Source organism: Moschus berezovskii, chromosome 21, assembly GCF_049115385.1.
Source record: "Moschus berezovskii isolate FMDL1 chromosome 21, NW_MosBer_1.0, whole genome shotgun sequence".
NCBI classification, from domain to species: Eukaryota; Metazoa; Chordata; class Mammalia; order Artiodactyla; family Moschidae; genus Moschus; species Moschus berezovskii.
Window position 1 is genome coordinate 5,022,533 of NC_142480.1, and position 20,833 is coordinate 5,043,365.

A 20,833-nucleotide genomic window follows, 5' to 3' on the forward strand; every position below is an offset into this window, starting at 1 on the left:
GGTTAGATGTTTGACTCTCAAAGAGCCACCTAGTTGGAAGTTGGGTTAGGCCAGATAGAGTATGAGCTGTCACACCGCTGGTGACTGAAGGGTGGTGACGGCAGGGCACTTCAGAGCAGGTGCTTCCTCAGATAGTAAATCACAGAGCAATAGATCGTGCTGTCAAAGCCTGTATTCTGCTGCAAGCACTCAGCCTCCTGCTGCTGCTGCTAAGTCACTTCAGTCGTGTCCGACTCTGTGTGACCCCATAGACGGAAGCCCACCAGGCTCCCCCATCCCTGAGATTCTCCAAGCAAGAACACTGGAGTGGGTTACCATTTCCTCCTCCAATGTGTGAAAGTGAAGTCGCTCAGTCGTGTCCGACCCCTAGCAACCCCACAGACTGCAGCCCACCAGGCTCCTCCATCCATGGGATTTTCTAGGCAATAGTACTGGAGTGGCTTGCCATTGCCTTCTCCGCTCAGCCTAGGCAATGCTGAATGAGGGAGGAGAGCATGCCTGCCTGCCTAAGGTGGGCCAGAACGCAGCCTCTTGGATGAGCTATATCCATGGGCTACTGATTGCACACTCTGACTCATTTAAATGACAAATTCCAGATGGTTTCAGAGTTTGAAACACAAACCTGCATCTGAAATCACCCCACAGTAACAGCCCTCTGTGGCCCAGGCCTACCTGATGGAAGGGCTCTCTGAATGCAGTCTGGGACTGCGAGCCTTGTTCCTCCACTGGGAAGCCCAGCTTATAGCACATTATGTCTAAAGTCTAAATGGAAGTGTTTGTATTTCCCTTGGCAAACAAATTGGACTGTGTATATTCTTTGTTTGCTTTTCCGATCCAGCAAGGCCAGTTATGGGAGTGGAGCTTTAGGGCACAGCGTGACTAATCTGCTTAATTAGGGTTGCTCTTTCAAATGCCAGGCTTCCAGGGGCAGCGAGTGTGGGCTCCTGCAAGAGGAAATCTGTAACAGGTTTCCAGCGCACCCAGAGATACACTTTATGTTTGTTTGTTTTTTTTATACTCATTTTAAAACACTAAATATGCAAGCGCTTTGGACAGCTGGATAAGACTCCAAAATGCTGTGGTATAACTGTTTCCCAGTGAACCCCCCTTATTTTCTGAAAGTCTGTATTTTTCCTTGCCCTTATCTGTTGAGTTCCAGTGTAGAACTCACTATAATTGATTAATGGAGCTTGTCACATATGTTCATTAGCATCAGTTGTGCAAATTGTGTCGCTACACATAGCCTGTAGTGTTTGTGGTAGGAACCCATGACACCTGACCCCCAGATAAAAATAAAATACATTCAGGCCCACGACTTGCTGTGTGTGCATGGGCAAGCTCCTTCACATCTCTGAGTCTCAGACTCTTCAACCGGAAAAGGCCAGTGACAACACTGCTGTCCTTGTAGGATTATTGTGAGACTAACTGTGAGAGCAGTTAGCACACCGCCCACCGCCCAGTACAGTAACATTCAGCAAATGCTAGTGGTGGTTAATATTTTCCACCTTCACCCTTAATTCCTTTGTACAGGATGAAATTGATTCTGCAGTGAAGATGTTGTTATCCTTAAAAACGAGCTACAAAGCTGCCACAGGGGAGGACTACAAGGTGGACTGTCCTCCAAGGGACCCGGCACCCGAAAGCAGTGAGGGCCTGGGTGCCCCTGCAGCAAACGAGGACTTTGTGGACCCCTGGACAGTGCAGACAAGCAGTGCCAAAGGCATTGACTACGACAAGCTCATTGGTACGTTTATGGGAAAAACCTCAACTTTTAGAAGTGATGTTATTGATGTTTTCTAATTTGAATTAATCATAAATCCAGTCAAACTTCAATGCCAAGGGAAAAAAGATCCTTAAATCTTTTGGTGGTCCGTTATATTCCCATAGGTTTGTTTTTAATTAACATAATAATATAAAATATGTTTTGAAATAATAATCTATAGTAGACAGCTTAGTGGGCTTCGCTGGTGGCTCAGACAGTAAAAGATCCACCTGCCAGCGCAGGAGACCTGGGTTCGATCCCTGGATGGGAAAGATCCTCTGGAGAAGGGAATGGCTACCCACTCCAGCATTCTTGCCTGGAGAATCCCATGGACAGAGGAGCCTGGTAGGCCACAGTCCACGGGGTCACAAAGAGCCAGACACGACTGAGCGACAGAGCACAGCACAAACAGCTTAGTGTTAGCTTTTTCCTTTTCTTGAGCAATTCAGAACTTGGGGAAGGTCCATTGCACCGAGTATTTTCACAGTGGTTTAAATTGTCTTTCACTGAGTGGGTACAATTCAGGCATGGGTTGCGTGAGAAGGAAGCCTTCTCACAGGTGCTATGTCCTCACCGCCCAGCTCTGCCCTGGAGGGCTTCCTGCTGGGGAGGATCCTTACCCTGAGATCATTGGTGGCTGTCGAAGAAGAAACAGAGCTAAAGCGCTCTCGTCTAAGCCGTTTTCTGGGATTTATGTTTAGACCATCAGGGACAGAAAACTCGCTGGAAGACAGACATTAATTTGGTTATTGGCTCTAAAATGGTGGTTCTGAGCATATATAAATTATACTGCAATAAGTAATAAGCAGCTGTGTGTAGGAGGCGAGGCAGGGGGCGGGGCAGGTTATCTAGAGTTCCTCGCTAGGCGGTATTCTGGGTCTGTCCCATCAGAATCCAGTCCCAGACCAGAGAGTCTTTAGCCTTGCATTTATTTTCTGTTCTGGCGGTGACCTCTGCTCTGGACTGATGGAAGGGACTAGAGCCAGCAGCCCAGAGGCCTGGTTCTGCTGAGACGGCGCGTGATCGTGAGTCTTTCCCTCTCATCTCTGCAGCATCCCCAAGCCTCCTCCCACCACCTAAGTTCAGCATCTCTTCTTTTCTTCCAGTTCGATTCGGAAGCAGTAAAATTGACAAGGAGCTGGTAAACCGAATAGAGAGAGCCACGGGCCAGAAACCACACCGCTTCCTACGCAGGGGAATCTTCTTCTCACACAGGTCAGGGGCTTCTCACTGCAGGACCTCCCCCCACCGCCGTCCTCTTCTCAGAGAAGGAAGCGATCAGGACGCTGGGCCCTCGAACCACCCAGCCCTCGGGGGACCTGGCTGCCAGTCGGAAGAAGGCTGGTCCCGCCTCCTGTCCTGCCAGTGACTGGCTGTGGGATCACACCTGTCCCTTCACCTCTGGCCCTTAGTTTATTCATTTGTAAACTGCCCGTCTCACAAGGTGGAAGTCAAGTACACACCAGATGAGATTCATGCCAGATTATGTGCTGTAAACCATAACATGTCAGAAAACAAAAGAGATTAATGTATCCAAGTTCAGCATTTCCCGTGAGATAAGCAGGAGGCTTCCTGAAGTTACATACGTCTTCCTCCTATTGTACTAGCCTGCTCATAAATCATGTCCAGAGAGAAACTAGTGGAGCGAACAGGACACAGAGTATCCCTACCTGAGACCATAAATTCCATGCAGATAACCTCAGAGAATGGGCAGGTTCGGAGCCAGCTCCTGCCTCTCCCACCCCACACACCGCCTCCAGTTGGGTTCAAGGGATCTTGGAGCTCATAATCCGAGGCAGGGTTGCTCTGTTCTGCCCACACCAGGGTTACAGGGAGCACACACAGGACAGAACCCGGCACTCTGCTAAACAGTTGATTTGATTTTGTTAATTTGAAGGATAATTGCTTTACAGTGTTTTGTTGGTTTCAGTGGTGCTAGTGCTAAAGAACCTGCCTGCCATTGCAGGAGATATAAGAGACACGAGTTCAGTTTCTGGGTCAGGAAGATCCCCTGGAGGAAGAAATGGCAACCCACTCCAGTATTCTTGCTTGGAGAATCCCATGGATGAGCCAGGCAGGCTACAGTCCGTGGGGTCACAGAGAGTTGGACTCGACTGCAGCGGCTTAGCACGCCATACAACACTTGGGTCAGCCACAAGTATCCATGTGTCCCCTCCCTCCTGAACACCCCTCCCATCCCGCCCTCCAGGTCATCACTGAGCACCAGGTTGAGTTCCCTGTGTCACCCAGCATACCCAACACTGTAAATTCTACATGCAGAGACAAGGCCCCCTACTCAGCCCTCTCTCCAGGCAGAATACAATCACAGTTTTTTCCTTAATTGGGATTTAATTCACATGACAGAATTCACCTTTACAAAGGACATAGCTCAGTGGGGTTTTTGGTCTCTTCACAAGGTTGTGCAGACATCACCACTGTCCGGTTCCTTACATTTTCATCGCCCCAAACAGTAGCCCTCCAGCAGTCACTCCCCATTCCTCCCCTCACCCCACCCCACCCGCACCACTGGCCACCAGTAATCATCTTTCCATGTCTGTGGGTTTGCCTGGGATACAGCATGTGCCAGTACCTCATTCCTTTTTATGCCTGAAAACTACTGAGTGGGTATTTGACAGCTGACAGGCATTTGGGGGTTTCCCTTTGGGGTTGGCACCAGTGCTGCTCTGAGTGTTTGCATACAAGATCTGATTTCTCTCGAGTGTACCCAGGAGTGGAGTTGCTGGGTCCTAAGGTAACCTTAACATTTGTTTGGAATTGCCAAACTGTTTTCCACAGCGCGTGCATCATTTTGCGTTCTCACCAGCAAAGTGCAAACAAGGATTCCAGTTTCTCCACATCCTTGCTGATAGTTGTTATTTTCCAGTTTGTGTTTTTCTGTAACTATGCTAGTTAAGTGTGAGATGGTATTTCATTATGGTTTTGATTTGTATTTCCATAATGACTAATGATCTTGAGCATCTTTTCACGTGCTTACTGGCTGTTTTTATATATTCTTTAGAGAAATGTCTCTTCTGATCCTTTGCCAACTTTTTATTGGGTTATTTACCTTTTTAATGGATTATAATAGTTCTTTATATACTCAGGATACCAGTTTCTTATCAAATACTTGATTTGCAAATATCAACTCTTTATTTACAGTGTCCTTAGAAGCATTTGGAAGCTTTTAATTTAGATGAGCTCCTGTTTTGTTTTATTTGGTTTCAGTTGCTTAGTGTCATATCTAAGAAACCGTTGCCTAATTCAAGGTCGTGAACATATCCAGGTGTGTTTTCTTCTAAGAGTGGTATTATTTTAGCTCTTACACTTGGGTCTCTGATCCATGTTGAGTTAATTTTTATATGCGTATGAGGGAGGATCCAGCTTCCTTCTTTCGCATGTGAATATCCAGTTGTCCCAGCCCCACTTTTTGGAGATGGTTGTTGAATTTTCTTGACACCCTCCTTGAAAATCAATTGAAAATATATTTAAGAATTTATTAAATATACTGCATAGTCCTGATGACTGTAGCTTTGTAGTGAATTTTGACACTGAAAAATGTGAGTTGTCCAACTTTGTTCTCAAGATTATTTTGGCCATTCTAGGTCCCTTGCGTTTCCAGGTGGATTTTAGAATCAGCTTGCTAATTTCTGCACAAAGACAGCAGCCAGGGTGTTGATAGCGATGGAACTTCATGTGTAGGTCAGTTTGGAGAGATGGCATCTAAGATGGAATACTGAGCTTCCAGTCTGTGCGCAGAGAGCATCCTTCCCTCATCACTTTGGCCTCTTCATGCAGCGTTTTATAGTTTTCAGTGTACGATCCTTGCACTTCTTTTGTTAGGTTTATTCCTCAGGTTTTGTTCTCTCCAGTGCTCTTGAGTGTTTTCTGAGTTTCCCTTCTGGACGTTTCACTGCTGTTTCTGAAGGGGAAGCGTACCCCTGCGAGTCTCCTCTAGCTCAGCCTCACTGCAGCTCTGCTTCACTGCTGACCCCGGAGAGGCAGGGTTTTCACACACCAGGGGGTTGGTTTTTCACCCGTTGGGGGTTCTGCAGCATAAGTTGGGTCTCTTACAGTTTAAATCAATTCTGACACCGTTGACCTTGAGATAGTGTCCAGTCTAGTCCCACACGACTGCCCCCAGCCCCCCACTTCAGACACAAATCAGAGTCTAGGTTCTTACCTGTGCCTTAAATCCCACAACTGATCTGGAATTAATTTGCTCAAGCAAGGAAAACATTTTTCTGACTAGATGGCCAGTTTATTGTAAAGGGTGTGAGTCTGGAGCAGCCAGATTGAAGGAGGCATGTGGGGGCGCTCAGAGTTCCCCACCCCCCCGGGCACCACGCGCCCTGTGTCTCCATGTGCTCACCAACCCAGAAACTCTCTGATGCTGTCCTTTGGGTTTTTATAGAGCCTTCATTACGCAGATTATTTATATCACTGGCCATTGGTGGTAAACTCAATGTCCATTCCCTCTTCCCTCCCCAGAAAGAGGGGCGGGGGTTGGAAGCTGAAAGTTCCAACCCTATAATCAGAGCTGATTCCCCAGCAACCAGCCCCTTCCTTAGGGTATCCAGGGACTTTCCCAAAGTCACTTAAATAACATAAACTTTGATGTAGTTGAAAGGGGAACTTTTTATGTGAATAACACTCTATCATTCTTATCGCTTAGGAAATTCCCACAGGGGTGTAAGGAGCTCTGTGCCTGATATAGGATAAAACAAAGACGAAATATATGATATTTCCTATTATCAACCACAACGCTGCACTGCTCTATAGAAATACAACTGGTTTTTGTTTGATCCTACATCCTGTAACTTTGCTGAGTTCATTTATTTAAAAAAAAATTAAAAATATAAATTTGAAGATTTAATTGTATAAGGGACATTGGTCTGTAGTTTTCTTTTGATGTCTTTGCTTCAGGTATCAAAATGATACTGGCTTCATAGAGTGTATTGAGAAGTATTCCCTCTTTCATTTTTTGGAAGTTTGTGAAGGATTGTTGTTAGTTCTCTTGAAAATTTGGTAGAATCCTCTAGTGAAGCCATCTGACCTTAGGCTTTTCTCTGAGACTTTTTTATTACTAGTTCAATTTCTTTGCTTGTTCTAGATCTGTTCAGATTTTCTGTTTCTTTTCTTAGTCAGTTTTGGTAGTTTGTTTCTCTAGGAATTTTGTCTGGTTCATCAAAGTCATCTCACACACTGGCATGCAGTTCATATTATTCACTTATAATCCTTTTCATTCTTTTTTTTTTTTTTTACGTTTTAAAACTTTTTATTTGCATATTAAAAAAATTGTGCATTCCAATAATTAAAATCATTTGAACAACAACAAAAAAAAATGACACTCTGATTAAACTGCATTTTACAGCCCGCAGAACACCTTGGACCAGCTTTTTACTCTAGATCTCACTGTCGTCCCACCCAGCTTCCTCCTTCACCAACATGCAAGTTCTTTTCCTTCCCTGCCAGCCACACAGGCAGATGGGAGAGGCAGGCGCGGCCTACGTTGTCAGTAGTTCTCCATTCTTTGATGTGAAAAGGGGTAGCACAGTCATTTAAACTCGATCCAACCTCTTTGCATCTTACAAAGTTAAACAGCTAAAAGAAGTAAAATAAGAAGGCAATGCTTGTGGAATGTACAGTGCATACTGGCGGCGCACGCTTCATTACGACTCGCCTGCTTGCTTCTCCTGTTCAATCGTTTCTTTCGAAGGCAGTGGATTTTTCTCTTGCGTTTCCGTTTTCTTCAATTTCGACTTATCGAACTTCTCAATCTCAGCCATATCGGGTTTGTCAGACATGGTTGCAGAGGGCGCGGAGCGAGCTGCGAGCGAGTGAAATCTGGTCTGCGCTGTGGCCGCCGCCGAGTGACCTCCTTTTCATTCTTTTAAGTTGTTTGTTGTTCGGTCACTAAGTCCACTCTTTGCGACCCTATGGACTGCAGCGCACCAGGCTCCCTGTCCTTCACCATGTCCCTGAATTTGCTCAGACTCATGTCCATTAAGTCAATGATGCCATCCAACCATCTCATCCTGTCACCCCCTTCTCCTCCTGCCCTCAGTCTTTCCCAGCATCAGGGTCTTTTCTGATGAGTTGGCACTTCACATCAGGAGGCCAAAGTATTGGAGCTTCAGCATCAGACCTTCCAATGAATATTCAGGGTTGATTTTTTTTAAGATTGACTGGTTTGATCTCCTAGCTGTCCAGAGGACTCCCACGAGTCTTCTCTAGTGCCACAGTTTGAAAGTATCAATTTTTCCACATTCAGCCTTCTTTATGGTCCAACTTTCACATCTGTATGTGACTACTGGGAAAACCATAGCTTTGACTCTGCAGACCTTTGTCAGCAAAGTGACGTCTCTGCTTTATAACACACTAAGTTTGTCACATTTTTCTTCCAAGGGGCGTCTTTTAATTTCATGGCTGCACTCACTGTCCTCATTATTTTGGAGCCCACGAAAATAAAGTCTGTCACTGTCTCCCTTTTGTTCTCTTCTATTTGCCATGAAGTGATGGGACCAGATGCCATGGTCTTCGTTTTTTGAGTGTTGAGTTTTAAGCCAGCTTTTTTCACTCTCCTCCTTAGGGACTTGATGAGACCTGCTGTGCTCTGTCGGGTGGCAGCACCAGGCAGGTGAATAGACTCCCTCGGAGCTGAGGAGCTCTTGCTGGATCTGCCTTCACAAAACTGCACTCAGTGTGGGGGCCTTGTCAGTGCCCTGCCCTCGGGACAGCACCTCAAGTGCTCAGAGACTTCCTGCAAAACCATCCACAGCAGCTCGCGTGACAGCCGCTCTCTTTTTTTTCTTCCAAAGGCGATAAGAGTTTGATTTGTTATTTGTAAGAACCAAAAAAGGACTGTTTTTCTTCCAAACTCAGCCATTTTCATCTTTCCTTATTTCAGAAGTAGTGTGTCACCATTCCTTGGGGGAAAATCAAAGCTAAGTACAAAGTCCAGAATAGCCCTAATCCTGTCAGCCCACAGATAAGCACTGCAAACCCCTGGTCAGGAGTAGAAGTCACTTTCAGAATACTCTTGTTTGGGTTCTCCTACCCAGGCCTCTGGGAAAGGGAGCCAGTTCTCTTTTATTTGGCACACTTTAATGATACAGACTCCCAAACGCCACCCCAGACCCGCTGGCTCAGAGGCTGGGAAGGCGGGGTGCCGGCAGGTGTGATGTGGGGATGGCCGGTCAGTGGCTCTGATGCACCGCCGGGCAGGAGGCCCCGTCACGTGCACTGTGTGCGGCCCAGTCCTCCGGGGAGGGGGGATGGCGGCACGATGACTCCCCAGGTGGAGACCCCGGTCCCTGTGTGGCTGAGGGAGCTCAAAGCAGATCTCCAGCTGGGGACATCCCCCGCTACCCCCTGCTGAGTCCGGACCGTGTGGGGCCCCTGCGATTGCCCTTTCCTGAGCCAGCAGAGTTGGGGCTGTGTGTTTCTCAACGAGGACTGGGTGGTGTCGGCCTGGTGTCACTCCCAGGAAAGCATGTGAAGCAGACAGTGTGTCAACACGAAATTTGGAAGAATTCCGAAAGAGGTCCAGTGGCTGCCCAGCCACATCCAGCCTTTAAACACGTTGTTCCCAACCTGCACGGCTTATACTTTTACAGCAGGCACAGGAGGAACCGTTCAGAAGCAGTTTCCTATTGTCCTTAAGGCAGGAACAGCAAGGATAACAAGCTGTAGTGACTGGATCGTCTTGTCTTGTTTTCATTCCCAGCTGAGCATTCACACCCTGACTCTTCTCTCAGAACACCTCACTGTTTTCTCACCCCCTCTGTCCTTTAGAGACATGCATCAGATTCTGGATGCCTATGAGAACAAGAAGCCGTTCTATCTCTACACGGGCAGGGGCCCCTCTTCCGAAGCCATGCACGTGGGCCACCTCATCCCATTCATCTTCACCAAGTAAGCATTGCAGCGCGGGACTGTGCTCACCCATGTCAGTGAGTTTTGAAACATGGAGAGAACAAATCAGCAATATATCTGCCAATTATAGGCAATAAATATATTATTAGTATTATTATTTTGCCCCCCCCTTAAAAAAAAGGAAAAGAATGTTAAGCACAAACTTCGTGCAGTGCTGAGCAGGCAGCACCAGAGCGCCTTTGCCTAATCAGCCAAGGTCTCGGGGACTAGCGCCCTCGCGGCTTCTCCCCACCCTGTCCCTAGGCTCACTGCAGCAGGAGTGGGTGGTGGGGAGAGCACTGCTGTGGAGTCAGCGGATTTGTGTCCTCCTGTCCCTGTCCGGGTGACCATAGAAGAGTTACCTCTCTGGGCCTTGGTTTCCACTTCTGCCAGAGGAAGTGACAGCGCCCCCTCCTGCCGTCCCTGTAAGACTTCAGAGTAGAGTGCAGAGCAGCCAGCTCAGAGCCGACATGCATTGCCCTCCAGGCTAATAATTGGTGGTAGCCTGCAATGCGGGAGACCTGGGTTCAATCCCTGGGTCAGGAAGATCCCCTGGAGGAGGGCATGGCAACCACTCTAGTACTCTTGCCTGGAGAATCCCGTGAACGGAGGAGGCTGGCAGGCTGCAGTCCATGGGGTCACAAAGAGTCGAACATGACTAAGGGACTAAGCGCACACATGGTATAGCCCTTGTTAACAGGGAATTACACAGAGTCAAGTTCAGTGTGTTCGTTTTTATGGGAGCCGAGTTCACAGTGTGGTCAGAGGGTGCGATTTCCTGGGCAGGGGAGTTTTGACATACACTGTTAGTAGGAGCTGTGGTTTCAGAGGCGCAGCAGTATTTCTCTGCAGAGAAATAAGGTGTGGGCCTCCCTCACCTCTCCCAGGTGGCTGCAGGATGTGTTCAACGTGCCCTTGGTCATCCAGATGACCGACGACGAGAAGTACCTGTGGAAGGACCTGACCCTGGATCAGGCCTACAGCTACGCTGTGGAGAACGCCAAGGACATCATCGCCTGTGGCTTTGACATCAACAAGACGTTCATCTTCTCCGACCTTGATTACATGGGGTAAGGGGAGAATGCCCGGCCGCCTTTTAAATGAGTGAATGCAGGCTGTAGACAGGCCATCGCGGCCAGGGCTGCTTCGGAAACATCCGAAGCATCTTGAGGTCTAGAAAGTGTTTTCTTCCTTTATTGAATGTTATGGTCTGGTTTCCTGGTTTATTGACAGCTAAAACTTCCATCCTCAGCTTCTGGAGGAGGTAACGATGGCCAGATGCAGGCCGGAGCTACTCACAGAGACAAACCCTCCTTTCGGGGCCCATCAGTTTCTACCCAGATACTCTGTCCGGCTACAAGTTGCCAATACCCTTGAATGATGAGAAGGTTAACCTGCCTTTAACTCGCCGCTGGCTCTCTCTAGCTATGGTTTCCCCATGTCCGCAGACTCAACCAGCCAAGCCAGTGCTGCCCTGCAGCACTGAAACGCACCCTGTGTGAGCGGGCCCTTGTTGCTCCAGGGCCAGCAGTGATTTCCCGTGACAAAGCACACAGCCCGTCCCGACAGAGAAACTGCCCTGGAACCCCCAAACTCGAAGCCCCACGTGCTCAGCCAGCAATCCTGGCAGAGCTGACAGCCCTCACGTGAGCCCATGAGTCTGCATCGGCTGTGTCCTGCCCCCCGTGCTGCTCAGCTTCCAGCTGACTTCCTTCCGTAGGCAGGGGTGTGTCCGCCTCGCCTGCTGCAGGCCCCTCTGCCCACAGGGGGCGTCAGAGCACTTTCCTCCCCAACTGACCCAACCCGCATGTGGCCGTGCTGTCTGCCACTTTGCCCTCGACCACCACCCTCCAGTTCTGGGTTTGAATCTGACCTTCTTCACAGGATGAGCCCGGGCTTCTACAAGAACGTGGTGAAGATCCAGAAGCATGTCACCTTCAACCAAGTGAAAGGCATTTTCGGCTTCTCTGACAGTGACTGCATTGGTAAGTTGCCACTGCCCACAGCGCCCACTGGCCCCTCAGGAAGGAGCTGAGCTCAAAAGGAGGGGCGGGTTTGCCGGGTGCCTGCACAGGGCTGCACTATCTCTGGGGTGGGAGCGTTTGCAGTTTGTCTCTTTAAAAAGGCGGGTTTCCCCTGAATGTAAAGAGCTGGTATGATGCATTTGGCCCCTTTTCTGGGCCACTTGGAGTATCTCCTCAGGTCACACTCTGTCCCTTTCCTGCCTCGTCCGTTTTGAGGTTTAGAAGGAAAAGGAGACTGTGGATGACTTTGACCCTCCACCTGTTCCTGGGAACCCGTCGGTGTGGAGGCCTTGGCGGGGCCCGGGTTGCAGGAGGGCTGCTCTGTGGCTGGAACCGGCCGTCTTTGTCTCCCTGGACCTCACTGCCTGCCTCTGGGAGGAGCCACCCTGCCACCTGCCTGCCTTGCTCTTCTGCCAGGCTCAGTGCCTAGCCGACAGGCCTCTGTGCACACGCTGACCTCCCTTTCCTGTGTTTCTGCACCCCTTTCAGATGCAGTGACCGTCTCTTCTTTCAGACCCTCAGCTCCTTGAGCTGAGAGCCAGTCCTGAGAGGACTGGCTGGGTCTCCTGACCCTCCCTTTATTTCAGGCACCCAGCCCCTGGCCCACTGGCTTCCAGCGCGGAGCTCCGAGGACGTACCTGCGGGCGCCTGTACCAGGCGTGCCCACTGAGGGGCGAGCATGTTCTGGGGCCCAGCTTGGGGGCCTATTGGAAGAGAAACGCCACAGAGGCCCTGCTGGGAGGCTTTCCACAGGAGCAGAACCCTTTGATGTGTCAGTCAGATTCATTCCTGACACTTAGGGCATAAACCCTTTGCTTTTGAAATGGTTTTGTGGGGGGTTATTTGTACCTTTTCCACCTTGAAACGGTGTTTTAATCCTGGGAACCCAGGCAGCGAATGGGAAGACGCCTCTGAAGCTGCCCCGAGCAGTGCAGAGCCAGGGCAGTGGCGAGTAGCACACATTCTGCTGCCGGGGCCCAGCTGTGCCCAGACTCGGCCTCTCAGAGCTTCGCCCCAGCGCTTAGAGCCCAGTGGCGGTCCGGGCTTCTGTCCACGTACATAGAATTGGAACGCAGCGACACTTCCTCTGTAGAGTCGCGGGTGTAGACGGGAGGCCCCGAGCCCAGGGTGCTCAGTGCTGTAAAGGAGATACTGGTGCCAATGGAGCCGCCGCTTGGACCCCCCAGCAACAGGCAGGAGCCCAGAAATGAGCAGAGGGGAGAAAACAGCTGCCAGCAAGGAGCGTCACAGAGACAGGACTCCAGGCTGGACCCACCCCAGGCCGTCCTGGAAACGTCCCAGCCTGGCTGCCTCCACCTGTCAAGGGTCACACCAGGATCCATGCCCTTTGACTCCAGAATTCTGCTTCCACAGGTCTGAGCAAATATAATACCAGTGTTAACAGCAGCATCCAAAATATTAAGAACAGTTTTACGTCCCAAAATGTCATAATTTATAACAATTGAAACTGAGGAACAATCCAGACACCCAGTGGGTAGAGAATGGCTGAGGTACAGGATAGGACGTGGGGGAGCGCTACAAAGTGGAAGCTGTGAAGAACAGACCGGAGGAGAATCTCACTGAAATGGAGGGAAAATGGATGAAAAAGACACAAACTAGGACTGCAGGTTTTTCTTCCTTCCTTCCAACAATCCTCCTCTGTAGGTTTCAGATTTTCTTTAACGAGTGGTACTTTTCCAGTGGGGAGAAAAGCCCATTTTTGTTCATCCCTTCTATAGCTCCAGACAGGAACCAGTCTCGGGTCTAAAAATGTTTTGTCCTCCCTCCCAGGGAAGATCAGTTTTCCTGCCATCCAGGCCGCTCCCTCCTTCAGCAGCTCGTTCCCTCACATCTTCGGAGACCGGACAGATGTCCAGTGCCTCATCCCGTGCGCCATCGACCAGGTCAGGAGGCAGAGCCGGGGTTCCATCAGTCTGGATGTTAGCAGGGGGTCTTCACCCGTTTCAGGGGTGGGAAGGAGGGTCTGATGGTGTGCGGGGCAGAGTTACTTGGGAGGTGCCCACCGGCTGATGGCAGCCCTTGTCTTCCCCTGCTCCTCCCTCCCCACAGGACCCGTACTTCAGGATGACCAGGGACGTGGCCCCCAGGATCGGCTACCCCAAGCCAGCCCTCTTGCACTCGACATTCTTCCCTGCCCTTCAGGGGGCCCAGACCAAGATGAGCGCCAGTGACCCCAACTCCTCCATTTTCCTCACGGACACGGCCAAGCAGATCAAGACCAAGGTGAGCATGGCCCAGGCCTCAGGGAGACTCACGCACTACAGCTCTGTCCTTTGGCCACGGGCACCCTGAATTCCAGGGTCCCGGCAGCCTGACCCGTTCCCAGAGATGAAGTGAATATGTTTGTGTCTTTTCATGTAGGCATATTTTTTCTTTTTTTTCTTCTCTGATTTCCTCACCAGTATTGTTCTGAAAACAAAATCATGGCAATTTCTTTAGTTACAGCTAAACAATAGAGAAAATTTAGTGTACTTCTGAGAACCAGTCGTGTTCCAGGAGCTGGACCATGCGCTCTCTGTATGTTTTGGTTTTAATTCTCACTGGTGTGTCCCTTTAAGATGAGAAGGATGAGGCCCAGCGAGGATGACCAGCTCGACAGTTTCCCTCAGAAACTGAAGGTGTCCTCCCAGCCCACGCACCGTGTTCCTGCACCAGGGTGTAGGGGCTGGTTCTCTCCAGAGCGTTCCCACTGAGACTCAGTATTGACAACTGTCCTTCCACAGGCCAGTCGGATCCTGGCCAGGAGTGCTGCTCCCAACCCACATGCAGCAGGAGCTCAGTAAATATTTTTCAAGTCACCAGAGAAACGAAAAATGGGAATTCATTTAAGCTCCCTTACTTTTTAGGCCCGCACTTCCGTTGCTCAGTTCTGAGCTGCCAGTGTGTGTACAGACCCCTCACTGTTGCACAAAGCTGTGGACATTTTAGCTGGAACTGTGTGTGTGTTTTATGTCTGGAAGATTACAACAGGAGTGACCGAAAGTCCATTTGGGGCGTGTAATGCGACCATGAGTCAGTTCAGGCCCCTGCCCCTCCTGGAAAGTCCCACTTTCTGGTTGACCTTGGGGAACCCTTAGTATCAGAACAGTCCTCCAGGAAGTGGCAGCCACCAGCTTTCCCAGCCTCAGTTGGAAGCTGGTGTAAACAGGGCTTTTTCTTTCTCTTTCACTTCTGGCTAAAAATTCCAGCACCTGGAATGGAAGAGGGGGAGGGACTCTCCTGTACCCTCCTGCAGAGAAGTCATTGCCTTTCATATTTTGAGAAGTTGTTATGAAAGAAGTCCTTTATGGCTCTGGGACACTTTTCACTCAGGGACCAGCAGAGACCCAAGGGTCAGGAACCACCCTGGCTGCTGGGGTCACAAACACCTTGGGGGACAGGACAGGGTCAGGCCAGGCCCTTGTTCCCAATCCCTAAGCCCCCGCTTCAACTCCAGAAGCAGCATCTTCAGCCCAGAGAGGGGGCATCTGCCCCAGCCCCCTCCCAAGAATTAAGAGTAGAGTGCTAGGAACACTGCGGCCTGACTGTGTGGTCACCTGGTCACCTGTGTGAGCTCATGGAGTCCTCACACCCTCCTGGACACTCCGTCCATTGCCTGGGCAAGGAGATAGGCCCAAAGCATCTGGCAGCTTCTCTGCATTCACACAGCCGGGCTGCAGAGGGCCAGCCATAACCCAGGCCAGCCCACGGCCTGGAGTCAGGGCCCTGCCACTCACCTGCTATTGGTAAGGGACTGCGGTCGCCAGGTATCACCGTCCAGTGGGAGCCGCTCTGCAAAACTGCAGACTAGAGGCGAGGCTTACATGAGATCACGTGTACTAGTGGTTACTACCTATAGAGTGTGGCCCAGATTTGAGGTTTCAGTCCCGACATGGGTCACTGAACAGCTCCCTTGTAGCGGGGGCCTTGTCAGAGCTTCCAGTGTTTCTCAGAGCCACTTAGCGCCCCCACTAGAAGGGCGTTGCCCACCAGCCTCTGCCCCCACATTCTTCTGGGCGATCCGGTTAGGAATCTGCCTGGAGTCCTTCTGGGAGGCTTACCAGACGTCTCCTTGAGACCACTGACTCTGCGCACTCTTCTCCCAACAAGAAAATACGTTTGTACATGGCTCGCTAAAAGAACGTTAGAGGAACTCAGTCTCCACTTTTGAACTTTTCTTCTCTCTGCTCTTGACCCTGACTTCTCTAAGGTTATCTTCAATCCTACAAGCCATTTTGTTAGTTTCTGAACCTGTCTTCAGCTTCTGGAAGTGCCTGGTTCAGGTGGGCACTGCCCACAGGCCCTGTCCACCTCCCACTCCACCCAGGCCCCGCACAGGCTCTGCCTCCCTGGGTCTGTTGCTGTGCCTCCTGTCCTCGTCCCCAGGGAGAGGCAGGTGGCTGTGTCTGTCCTCTAGGTGAGTCTGCGGATGGGTGAGGACACTTGCCCAAGCTTCTGCACAGGCAGTGCTGTGGTTTTTCCGATTCTGTGCTGTCTCTGGGAGTCGGGGGAGGGGTCAGAGCTCACCCGCCCTCTGGAGCCCCCTTCTGTGCAGTGAGCCCCCCAGTGGCCAGTCCGCAGGCTCCGCAGGAAGGGGCGGTTTGTGGGCTCCCCTCACCACACAGGGCGGCCGCCTGGCGAGCATCTTGTGCCCTTTCCTGGTGCAGGTCAACAAGCACGCCTTCTCCGGAGGCAGGGACACCATTGAGGAGCATCGGCAGTTTGGGGGCAACTGTGACGTGGACGTGTCCTTCATGTACCTGACCTTCTTCCTGGAGGATGACGACAGGCTGGAGCAGATCAGGAGGGTGAGGCGGGGCTGTGCCCGTTCGGGCCCTGGAAGGCCCGGCGGCCAGCGTTCCTGGGGCCTGGGTCTATGGGCCGGTGCTCAGCTGAGGCGAGATCACAGCTAAGTAGGTTGGTCGTGTTTATGACACGTGCCTGGAAACCTCGTGAACAGACGGTTCCCAAAAGAGGAAATACAAACTAGTAGTAGCCACGCTGTAAGGTTTAATCCTACGAGGCGTCAGAGAAGTAGAAGTTAAAACGAGACCCCGTCAGTGCTGACACAGTCCCCAAGCCTTATCAGCAGGTTTGTGTTGTATTTACAGTGATTATAATTCCGGGGCCGAGAGAGCCCGGGGAGCATTCATATCCTCTAGGATTTCCAGTCCTTGGCATCTTTTCCAAGAAACTAATCCTGAATAAGAAAGAGCTCTGTATGCAAATATGTTGAAATGGTGTTAGCAAAAAGTTCAGAACAGACTGTGCAGCAAAGGAAGCCTTAACTAAGAATCGTCAGGGGGGTTCTTAGGCAGGTGTGAGGCTTTGATCACGCAGGAGGATTGGCCAATGCTAGTGGCAGAAGGACCCCAAACTGGCCATGCAGCGAGATCCACGAAGTAAATACACTGCAGAGAAAAAAATCTGGCAGAAAACATGCCAGGATGTCAGCGGTGGGCTCAGCCTCTGGGTCCTGAATTTGCAGGGGATTTTTTTCCTTTCCCTTGCTGCTTTTTGTCAGCTTTGGGTACAGAAAATGAAAACAGATTCAGCAAAGATTTTAGAGACACCAGTAAGGTTGAAGGGCTCAGCCATGGGTTCGGGTCTTGGACTCCCCTGACCTGGCGGGCAAGTGGGATGCCTGGCCCTCCTGTTCCCCCTCGTGTCAGCTGAGTCACAGCTACCCACAGAGCCCACAGGCATTTTCAGAAAAGGATGGTATAAGGCCCTTCTGTTTTCGTGTGGCCAGTGTGCCAGGCTCCGCGTGGGTGCTGTCGAGGGAGGGAGGTGCCCGGGCGTGCACAGCCGTCTCACGTGACCTGTCTCCTCCTGCCCAGGACTACACGAGCGGGGCCATGCTCACCGGCGAGCTCAAGAAGGAGCTCATCGAAGTCCTGCAGCCCTTGATTGCCGAGCACCAGGCCCGGCGCAGGCAGGTCACCGACGAGATCGTGAAAGAGTTCATGGCCCCCCGGAAGCTGTCCTACGACTTTCAGTAACATTCAGTTCCTCTGTGCTCGCCCAGAGGTGTAATTTACCCAAGATCCCAGCCTGGTCGGGTCAGCAACCCCCTAGGCTCTATCAAATGGTAACTACTGGCCGGGGCCTCTAAGTTCTGTTTGTCTCAGCACTGTTTCTTCCCCTGAGTGTCATTCCGTCCCCTGTGGGTAACTGGGTGCTGGGTAATATCGTGTGGTCACACAGACCAGTCCAGCTGGAGCTCCTCCCACAAAGCAGCCCATTGGGCTGGATGTCCACCGACCAGCCTGTTCTGGTCCACAGGATGACTCCCTATTTGAAAGCATCCTGCATCCAAACACATTCTTCCACTTGCTCTATAAAAGAATATATAGTCTATTTATACATACCTGGAATCAACATGGTGTTGCCATGAACCTTTTTTTTTAAGTGCTTTGAAGCGTTAATGTACGGAAGCTTAATGGGCACGAGAGGCATTTCAGCCCGTGCCCCACTCCCACCTTATTGAAAAGGACGTGCTGGCCAAAGGCTTTGCTAAACTTTTAATTCCAAGATCTCATGCCAGGCTTAAAAACTGCCTTTAACGTTTCTGAGTATTGGCCTGAATTGGCTAATTTTTACTAAGTTGAATCTTTGTGGGTGGAACTTCCCAGTTTACTTACTAAACTCCAGGCCACGCATGTACTATACTCCAGAAGTGACGCGCCTTTCCCTGAGCGAACTAATACTCTATCCACTGAGTAATTCTAGACACTCCATCTGGGGAACCAATGGCTGCTCCATTCTGACCGAGCCAGACGCTGAGGCCAGTCTGCTGCCTTTGCAGATCCTTTTGTTTTGACACATGACTGGCATGGAGGTCTGTCTGCACAGAGCAGGCCCTGCCTGTGTCCCCAGATGGACGGACGTAGCTAGATAGCGCCAGCAGCCCTCGAGGCCTCGGCCGTGTGTTCGTGGGAGGCCTGCTTGATGGAGCACCCTGTGTAGTTTTGGAAAAGCGAAGACCTATCTCAGGGAAAGCCCTTGGTCCAAGTATCTGTCCTTTCTGGAGGCACAGGGTCCATTCCTAGGCATCCCACTCTGGTCTCTCTCATGACAATAAACTTCCTGTGGTCCCATCTGTGTCGCTGTGCTGTCTGGGGTTTGAGGAGTGAACAGGGGCCTCACTCCGGCCCAGGGCCATGCTGTGGATGCCCTTGAGCCCGCAGGGGTCCCCCTGGCATGCGTGCAGGATGGGATCACAGCCCTGGGAGCCACCACGGCACAGAGGTGTGGCTCCGGGAATGAGCTGGACGTGGCCCATCTGCCTTCCTAGCCCTCAGCCCTGCGTGGTGCTGGCTCCCACACTCTCTGGGTGTTCCTGACAGCCAGTGGAGAACACAGACACATGTCCACGTTTTGTGGTCATGGGGGTGGTCTGAAAGGTGCTGCGTAGACAGTGGCCCCAGGCCATTTGTTGGGGTCGCGGAGCAAGGGCCTGGCCGGACAGGGGTGAGCCCAGGGCTTGCGCTGCCTGCCCGCCTCATACTGCAGGCAGGAAGACAGGCCCAGCAGAGAGCACGGCAGCTTGTCTGAGGCCGCCCCGTGAGGTCGTGTCAGACGGGCCTGCCCTGTCTCGTGCTGTGCCCGCACGCGGGCCATCCTGCAGGAGGGCCCTGAGGTTCCCACCCGGGTGGCACCGGGATCGGGAGCGTGCCCCGTCTCCTCGCCCAGCCTCTGCTCCCTCCGGACTGGAGGTGGCCCGTGGAGGTGAGCCCAGCAGAGGATGGGGCGGTGTGGCTGGGCAGCTAAGGTAACCTCTCTGCTCCCCTGTGCCTGCCTCTCAGGAGGGACCACAGCCAAGTCCCCGGGCTGGCGGGGCCCCGGGGAGGGTGGGCATTGTCCTGGGGTCTCAGAGGACAGGGCTGCAGCCCCACAACAGCCAGTGACTGGGAGGGGCAGGGACTTCACCCCCACCCCCTGGTCTAACAGAAGCGACGACAGACACCTCATGTTTGGGTCAGCTGGGCCGTGGGTCAGAGGTCAATGCCCAGAGTCACTGCTGGTAAGGGCCACAGACGCTCCCACCCGCCACGTTTGGATTCTCAGAGTTCCCGAGAGAAGCCCTGAATCGGGATGGGCAGGTGTGCAGCCCAGCGCTGTCTGTGGGGTAAGCCGCCATGACTGTTAGTGTCTGCCCCTCAGACCTCACTGCACCTCAGAGGTGCCCAGTCTGGTGGGCCCGGCGGAGCTGGGTCTGGGGGGCAGCGAGGAGCCTGCTCAGGTGGAGAGAGGGGCCGGGCCCAACCCGGCTCAACCCCACACCCCCACGTCTCCTGCGTCAGCAGCTGGGGTCTCTACTGCTCCGCCACCTGGGAAGCGCCCTGTCGGCTCTGGGCCGGCCCTTCTCCTCCCCGCCCTTCATTTCCGCGCTCCGAAGGGCCTTGCCTCTCCACGGCTGTGGCCCGAGTGAGGCAGAGCCGCTCCCCCAGCGCGGCAGGGCCAGTGCTCGGTGACCGATGGTCCCCACCCGCCCCTGGAGGAAGGGGTAATTCCATGTCCAGGGCGAAAGCACCTGGGCAGGCTAGCAACGCTCTTGTCAGGAAGAGGACACAGGGTCCGACAGCTGGTGAAACCTTTTGTTCGCTGACCCTCTTCTGCCAGCACCTGGCCAGGACGTCCCAGCATCTTCACCAGCTTGCCGGTGAACTCCCAGGAATGCTCTGCGGGGCTACATTCACTCACGTACTCGTGAATTCCACACACACACCACACCCCAAGCAATGACTGTATGACACCAGTGTATCACACACACACACATACCCCGAGCACTGGCTGTGTGCCAGACTCTGACCTGGGTATAATCCAAACCAAGCGAGTTGCCCAAGGCAGCTTGCAGTCTCAGGTAGAGTGGGGGTGGGGGCAGGAGATGGATGTGACCAGACGGCGAGCCGGGGGCTCAGGGGGGCAGAGCAGGCAGGGAGAGCTTCCTGGAGGAAGTGCCATCTGGAACCTGCGGTCGGCCAGGCAGAGGCAGGGAGGGGGCGCTCCCATAGAGAGCACAGGGGGTAAGCAAATGCCTGGGTCTTGGGACAGCAGAGGCCAGAGGAGGGTCCACCCATGTTTTCTGGGAGCAGGAAAGAGTTTTCTGTTCAGCTAGAACCCTGGATAT

General features: G+C 51.9%; 2 protein-coding genes across 4 annotated transcripts in view; one reads left to right on the top strand and one right to left on the bottom strand.

Moving 5' to 3' along the window:
* WARS1 (tryptophanyl-tRNA synthetase 1) overlaps nucleotides 1-18,802 on the top strand; it is a 28,748-nt gene extending 9,946 nt beyond the window's left edge. For all 3 annotated transcript variants that reach the window (XM_055418549.2, XM_055418551.2, XM_055418550.2), the window contains exons 3-11: nucleotides 1,531-1,744; nucleotides 2,869-2,977; nucleotides 9,557-9,676; nucleotides 10,564-10,746; nucleotides 11,561-11,661; nucleotides 13,492-13,604; nucleotides 13,771-13,944; nucleotides 16,368-16,508; nucleotides 17,541-18,802. In XM_055418549.2, the coding sequence (XP_055274524.2) occupies nucleotides 1,531-1,744; nucleotides 2,869-2,977; nucleotides 9,557-9,676; nucleotides 10,564-10,746; nucleotides 11,561-11,661; nucleotides 13,492-13,604; nucleotides 13,771-13,944; nucleotides 16,368-16,508; nucleotides 17,541-17,702 (1,317 nt within the window). In that variant the 3' untranslated portion in view covers nucleotides 17,703-18,802. The remainder of the gene's footprint in view (nucleotides 1-1,530; nucleotides 1,745-2,868; nucleotides 2,978-9,556; nucleotides 9,677-10,563; nucleotides 10,747-11,560; nucleotides 11,662-13,491; nucleotides 13,605-13,770; nucleotides 13,945-16,367; nucleotides 16,509-17,540) is intronic.
* LOC148774475 (thymosin beta-4) lies at nucleotides 7,282-7,621 on the bottom strand. The gene has a single exon (XM_088829849.1). The coding sequence runs from the start codon at nucleotides 7,564-7,566 to the stop codon at nucleotides 7,432-7,434; it is 135 nt and encodes a 44-aa protein (XP_088685975.1). The 5' UTR covers nucleotides 7,567-7,621; the 3' UTR covers nucleotides 7,282-7,431.
* Nucleotides 18,803-20,833: the final 2,031 nt, after the last annotated feature.

What these genes read in the sequence shown, in the direction of transcription:
- LOC148774475 (XM_088829849.1), bottom strand. Translation starts at nt 7,566, where the DNA reads ATGTCTGACAAACCCGATATGGCTGAGATTGAGAAGTTCGATAAGTCG.